The 7,500-nt window shown below is 44.9% G+C and overlaps 1 protein-coding gene across 2 annotated transcripts in view; it reads left to right on the top strand.

Moving 5' to 3' along the window:
* The window catches only part of il1rapl1a (interleukin 1 receptor accessory protein-like 1a), a 64,305-nt gene that overhangs the window by 29,151 nt on the left and 27,654 nt on the right, over positions 1-7,500 (top strand). For both annotated transcript variants that reach the window (XM_035522923.1, XM_035522922.1), the window contains exons 3-4: positions 3,583-3,868; positions 7,202-7,388. In XM_035522923.1, the coding sequence (XP_035378816.1) occupies positions 3,583-3,868; positions 7,202-7,388 (473 nt within the window). The remainder of the gene's footprint in view (positions 1-3,582; positions 3,869-7,201; positions 7,389-7,500) is intronic.

The raw sequence follows: 7,500 nt of genomic DNA, 5'->3' as shown, positions 1-7,500 counted from the left end.
TTGTACAAAACAAACAAAAGGATTAAGATGTGTGAATTCTTAATTACAAGGGAGTTGCTTAGTCCAGCAGCCCACAGAGGAGCACTAACTGAGCTGGCCCAGCCATCCAGTACCCACTCCAGGGCCCCAGATATGCTGCTTCTTAATGTTTTACTGCCAGAACCCTTCCTGTAATCTCACAACTCCTGTGCCATTTTCTGTTGCTCAGTTGCATATGGCATCTTATGTGGCTAAGCCTCTCTGGCCCCGGGCTTGTCCCCAGCGGAGAGGTAGCACGGCACTGTACAGCACAAGGCTGTCATAATGCTACGTGATGAGCGCTGAATCTGGAGTTTATTGCAGTGATAAGGACTATTAGTGAAGGTCAGAGAGAGGAGAGAGTGTGTGTGTGTGTGTGTGTGTGTTTGCCTGAAAACGTATTCACGACGTTATTGTTATGGTAATAAACTTGTTCTCTGTGCTTCTCCTCACTCTCTGTATGTTTCAAGTGTGGTGGGCAGAGCAGATGCAGGAACGCGTCAGGGTTTCATATGCTTACATAAGCTGTCTCACCCCGGAGACACGCGACCTCTTTAGTGCTCGTTTAGCAAAGGACTTGGGCTGGAGCTGTGGGGTGGGGTGGGGTGGGAGTGGGACAGTGAAGATTAAAAGAAAATGGTGAATGGAAATGAGAAGTGAGGTAGGCCTGATGAAAAGCATATGAGGGAAGGAACAGTTTATTTCCTGGTTATGAATAAGTTATTTTAAATCGGCGGGGTCGGGAAAGGAAATGTGATGTTTTAGATTAAAAAATGAGCTGAGCATTTTCCAAAAGAGCAAGAGCACCATACGAGGGGGGAGGCCAGAAAACTGTGCAGTTCAGCACTGCTCGATTCTGTTCGGTTTCTTTTATTTATTACCCAGATAATGCCCCAGGGAAGCTTTGCTCATGAGCGTCACTCAGGCAAAGAATTAATGGGGTTTTTTTCACTGGAGATGCACCCCACTGATAAAATATGCATCCCACCTAACAAGGGAATTATGCATTACTTTTACCTCAGTAAATGCTTAAAGTGGTAAGGGCCATTTTTGGATTCTCTCTCTACCATTTAAAGGTCAGTGTAGCAGCGTGTTGCCATGTAAATTACACCTGACAGAAGAGCACAGTATTGCCTTGCTGTCTCTGATCCTCTTGACCTGAGAAACTGTCACAAAGCCGTTTTGTGCATCTGCTGGGTTCTGCGCACGTGTACATGTGTGTGCTTGTCCTCATGCATATGTAGGCACGTGTCTGCAGACAGAACGTTACAGTGCATGGGCATTCCATACAGTTTACTGGATGAGCGGCTGCGCTTGCTCTTCCTCATTCAATGCATTTCAAAAAGGCACGCCTGCTTTAGTTCCTCCCAGTAGTCAGGACCATGGACAGCGAAGTAGCCTGGTTTCAGCACCACGAACAGTTCTACTCTGTTTAGGAGCTGGAAATTATGACACGATGCAAGGTGACCAGAGTTTACTTGTGTCAGCTTCTGACGCCTATGTGTGACATATCAGACAATGTTGTTTGTGTACACTGATGCAACCCAGGTGCAAGGCAACCCAGCAGGAAATGTGTTTGTGTGTTTATGTATGCGTGTGTCTGTGTGTGTGTGTGTGTATGTGTGTGTGAGTGTGTGTGAGTGTGTGTGAGTGTGTGTGAGTGTGTGTATGTAAGCATGCATGTAAGCTTAAGGTTTTAAGTGTGTTTACGTGTAGGTGAGAGAGAAAGACAGAGGAGCCTGCTAATTAGTAGCCATATAGACAAAGTGATTTGGCAGCTTGCAAAAGCATTGATGTTATTGTACATGTTGTGGAGTGTTGGAGGTGGTGTCTGTTCACTTATTTCAGTGCAGTTATCATGAGAAGTTTGCATCGGCAGCCTGTGAGCCTGCAGGAAAAATAGCAAACCGCACTGCACATTTTAGTCCTTATTAATGTTCCAGTGTTCCAATGTTTCGTTGTTACAGTGCTATTTACCTTTATGCAGGAATGTGTGATATGCTAGAGGCTGTAATGTGGATTATGGGGGCATGCTCCATAACCCAGAAAAGCTTTTGCACAGAAGAAGACTGAAAAGAGAGAGGGGATTAAATGACATTTTGTCTTCTGCAGTGGAGAGGGCTGTTCTATAACGGGCTTTGCTTAATTTGAACTCAATTGGAAAGTTATTAGAGAGCCAAATTTAGCCATTTGTGAATTTGGTCAAGGGCACTGCAGCACAGTTGCCACTTCACAGTGCAGTTTGGAGACTGCTTAACTAGCAGTGCTGGCCTGGAGTCCGGAGCACTCGCTGTTATACCCTCTTACCGGCTGCCCTCATGCCTCAAGCATTGTCAGTGTGAGGGTGATCAGTAGAGTGCCCACAAAGCTTTCTGCTAGTGGTGTGACTAAGGATAAAGAGAGGGGGACAGAGAGAGAGAGAGAGAGAGAGAGTGGACAGGATGTCTGGGCAGTGTCTGCTTGCTTGTGTGGATTTAAATAGCTTAGCTTGGGGTAGGAGTGTGCCAAGTTGCACTTGTTCTTGTTGGCTAGCAGGAGGTGAGTGCCTTGCCTACAGTTCATTTGGACAGACCTGTTTCCTTTTACTTTGAGAGATAATTAGCAGAACACTTGCTTGTTCTTTCTTTCCCTTTTAATAGATAAAAGACAGCTGAATGCAAACGCGTATGATGGAAGTATAAATGTAAAAAGCAATAAACAAGCACTTCCCATAACAAGTCATTTTATAGGATTAGCCATTTGTTTTACAGTGGGAGTTACTACAGTTTTTCTCTGGAATTAGTTTAAGCACTATTTTATTTTTCTTTGCATCCTCTCATACGCTAACATGCATATGCATGCATAACCCCCCCCCCATACACAACACACCACAACACACACACTTGCTTTTATTTATAGTCATGTTTATGCATTCATCCAAACCTCATAACTCGTATTGCTTAATTGCACAAATTATTTTGAGCTTAATTAGCAGAAGGGGTTAACTTCTTTATTACTGTAGCAGCGAGGAATCAGAATGCACTCTGACTCATGCTGTTTTTACTTCTCACAATAATTATGATTACCCTTCATAGTAATTATTTTCACACTGGGTGCATTGTTTGCCTAAGGGGGAGGGCCTCTTTTAATTAACTGCGCTCTAAACTTTTGGAGTGAAGATGGTTCTTTGGCCTTGACCCAGGACAGTCATGTCACCCTATCACAAATTAGTCAACTTTGCTTTTACTGACTGGCTGTAAAAAAACAGGCCTTCATTTTCTGAAACATTGAAGGTCAACACAGAGTATATCATCTCAACAGTTATCGAAGAATCAATTGACATGCAACTTGTTTCTATAAACAGTGTGACCTTTAGATGTTCTTTGTGAGGGCTTTGAGCAACCATAATGCTTTCGTACAAGACATTGTTCTTTCACTTCTTCATGACTCTTTAAACAAATGATCCGTTTTTCCTTTTTTTCAGTAATTTTGCCGAATACATTACTATGACCTAATGGTTGATATATAAATTCTTCACAGCCGTGACCATCACTCTCTCTCTCTCTCTCTCTCTCTCTGCCACAGTGGATGGCTGTACAGACTGGTCCGTGGACTACCTGAAGTATCGAGTGCTGCATGGGGAACCTGTGCGAATCAAGTGTGCTCTGTTCTACGGCTACATCCGGGCGAGCTACACGCAGGCACAGGCAGGCGGTCTCAGCCTCATGTGGTACCGCAGCTCAGGCCAGGGCCACGGAGACTTCGAAGAGCCCATCTCCTTTGACGGCTTGCGCACACTCAAAGAGGAGGACGCCATCTGGTTCCGCCCGGCCGAGCTGCAGGACGGCGGTCTCTACTCCTGCGTACTGAGGTGAGTCCGGGGAACATGCACGCACCTGCACGCACAAGTGGACATGCACGTATATGTGCAACTGCACATGCAACATGCACATAAGTGCTCGGGGACTAACAGAGACTGGCTGGCTAAATATCAGGAAAGTGGTATGCACCGAGAACCAGCGGAAACTTTTTGTGATGATGAGGAAAGCATAAAAATGTCTTTATGTTGTGTATTAAACTGTATATTTCAGAACCACATGTCCTACTAAGTATGGTAAAATATGAAAAATAGTTATATGCATTTATTTGCTAGAAATAATGCTTATAATACTGCTTATATAGAATACAATACTTTTTTTCTCCTCAGTGGTAAAGAAGGGTTATTTCGTAGTAGTATGTATGGTAATGTACCACCACATGCTTTTGTTTGTGGGTGCACATTTGTTTCTGCATATTTAAGTGTGTGTGCACGCCTGTGTGTGTCTGTGCACATGTGTCTTAGTTACTTAGTTCAGAGACAGTAAAAGTATGAGTGACTGCCATGAGAGACCATGAGAGACTGCAAAGGACAGAAGGAACCTCTGTCATCCATCAATCGGACAGTGACACTCTGACACTATCCCACAATGCTCCAGGCCACAAGCACGCATATTAAACAGCTTGGGTGCTCTCGAGGACTCTCATTGGGTCAGGTGTCTGTCTGTTTAAGGTTAAATGTGATAATCTGCTCATCATGGCAACATTTGTATCATGGAATGTCACTTTCAATTCAGTGTCCTGGGTGCGCGTGTGTGTGTGTGTGTGTGTGTGTGTGTGTGTGTGTGTGTGTGTGTGTGTGTGTGTGTGCGCGTGTGTGCGTGTGTGCGTGTGTGTGTGTGTGTGTGTGTGTGTGAATGCACAGGAATGCATGTGTGTTTTTACTCTCCACACTCAACACATAATTTACTGTTTTCTATTTTAATATCTTCCTACTTTACAGTTTTATATTTTAATATTTCATATTTGACTTTCATGCTGCGCTCATTTAATATACATGTTCTCATTCCATGGGCGACCTGCCTCAGCTCTTGAAACTTAAACTGTCCTGCAGAAATACTGTACCCAGTGACACGCAGTAATTACACGTGTCCGCTATGCAGCCCAGCCCCTTGGGTGACCGGGCTGCAGCGAATAATGAGCAGGGCCGCTGGTTTCCTGCAGGAGCATGAGATAATGGCCATCTCCTCGTCCCCGGTGCCGACACAGCCGGGTTGTGTCCCCGCTGTAGTAACAATGCTCTCCTTAGAAGAGCGTGAGATAGACAGAGCGTGCGATCGACAACCGCTTGACAGCCACCGCGCCGGAGGATGCACAGGTGAAGGGGTGTGCAAAGGGACCACTCAAGCACATATTACAGAATGCATCTGAGGCTAACAACGACTGAACACTCATCAGCACCCGCTTCACGTCCACGCCGTCCTCTGCGAACATTTGACATTCAGGACCTGTGCAGAAGGCCTTTTAATGCTAGCAGTTAGTATTTCAAACAGACAGACCACTTTGGAAGTAAATGTCTGTGTAGCCACACTAATATGTGGATTTCTGAATCCATCTCTGAAGTACAAAGCAAAGAGTGGGCCGTGCATTACGGAGACTGCGCTGCCTCCTGCAGTTCTGACACCTCCTCGTGCACAAATGCATGAAGTGGGGGAGGGGGGGGGCTGCACTGGAAGACCCCTGTTGCTCCAGCTGGAGAGGCCGTCAAGAGCAGAGGAATCTGGAAGTTCTATTCTTCTGCTCGGCGAGAGATACACTGTGTGGACTGCCTGCTCTTATCCTTGTGCGGATTAGAGTGCAGAAGATGTTTGAGAGTTTCTTTCATAGGACAAATACTCCATTTCCTTTACATAAAAATAAGTTATATTCTCTGTGAAAGCTAGCTGGGTTACTCAGTGAGAAATAAATGCTTTAAAGAAAAGGCTTCTCTGTTAAGCATTCTGACTCTAATATAGCTGAAATTTGTAATATGAAGAGAGCAGAGTATAGCAGAACAGAACTTGAGTAAAACTAAAGCAGTGGTCTCTTCCTACAGGTAATTTGGGATTAAGTTAAATCAATGGGACACTTGCACACAAAAAAACAAAGCATGAATAACATTATACATGAAATGAAAAACATTAGTTTTAGTAAATCGTTTAAGAGCAATAAAAGAGTCTTTGTTGGCATGTTTTGAAAGCTTCTCACCAAATAAAAATAACCTATAATTAAGTGTAAAGGCTGAAACCAGAGAGAGACAGAGAGAGAGAAAGAGAGAGAGAGAGAAAAAAAAAGGAGTAGAGTTGTAAATGTGAATAGATGTTCTGAAAAACAGAAGATGCATAACATATGGTCACCCTGTGCACTCTGTAACCATGGTAATCCAGTAAGAGGGGAGTCCTAAATCGAGATTTTGTCAGTAGCTATCAAAGTCCAAGCCTGCCGACAGAACCTGCTTTAATGGACTTTTAATGGACATACACTCATCTCACAAGGGACCAAATACCTCTGAATTATATAAGGAGCATGTGTGCGTATTTGTGCGTGTGTGTGCGTACGTGCGTGTGTGCGTGCGCGTGCGCATGTGCGTGTGTGTTTGTGTGTGTGTGTATGTGTGTGCGTATGTTTGCGCGTGCGCATTTGTTTGTGTGCATGTGCGTGTGCATGCGCATATGCATGTGCGTGCGTTTGTGTGTGCGTGTGTGTGTGAGTGTTTGTGTGTGCGTGTTTGTGTGTGTGTGTGTGTGTGTGCGTGCGCGTACGCGTGTGTTTGTGTGTGTGTGTGTGTGTGTGTGCGCGTACGCGTGTGTGTGCGTGCGTGTGTGTGTGTGTGTGTGTGTGTGTTTGTGTGTGCGGAAGGATTGTCAAAGGAAAAGATGACAGGTTGTGGTGTATTCAAAAGTGTTCCCTGGGCCATGAGTAGCATGAACGATGAGCAAAAGTCCACGGTGCCGTTTATTAACACGCCAAACAGGAAGTGAAGGCACATGCTCACCAATTATGTAACTCGCATCTAGTTATGTTAGCATGCAGAGTTCGCAGTAGTAGTCTAATCAGTAGCACTGATTTCCCACTCACCCAGCACAGTCAAATTTGAAATCAGCAATGAATCAGTGATGAAAAAGTCATTAATATAATTACTTTTTGGGCTGGTTTCAAATGCGAAAAATATATTTAACACCTGGTTAAAGTGATGAAACTAAGGCAACTGTAGATTCGGACCAATTATCACGCCGATTGAGCTATTTTGTTTCCTCATTCACCCGGAGCCATGTGAGTGAGTCGTGGGTGGATCTGAGTGTACTTCACCAGTGCAGAGTGTGAGCGTGCTTCTCTCTGGCTGTGACAGGAACTCGACGTTCTGCATGAAGGTGTCCATGTCTCTGCTGGTGGCTGATAATGACACAGCGGCCTGTTACAGCTCCAAACTGCGCTACATGGAGAAGGCCGAGCTGGGCAAGAGCAAAACCATCTCGTGCCCTGACATCCAGGACTACGTCCAGCCTGGCCACACGCCACAGATCACGTGGTACAAGGTAGTGTTGGGTGGGGCTGCTCATTGTCTGGGCGCTGGTGTTCTGTTTGTGTTTATTTGATAAGACATTTGTGCTATATTTTCTGTGTCTTTTCTGTGCTTCCTCTCTCTCT

The sequence above is a fragment of the Electrophorus electricus genome, chromosome 25 (assembly GCF_013358815.1).
Source record: "Electrophorus electricus isolate fEleEle1 chromosome 25, fEleEle1.pri, whole genome shotgun sequence".
Classification (NCBI taxonomy): domain Eukaryota; kingdom Metazoa; phylum Chordata; class Actinopteri; order Gymnotiformes; family Gymnotidae; genus Electrophorus; species Electrophorus electricus.
The sequence above is the reverse complement of the archived record's forward strand: the minus strand, read 5'-3'. Positions and strand labels throughout refer to the sequence as shown.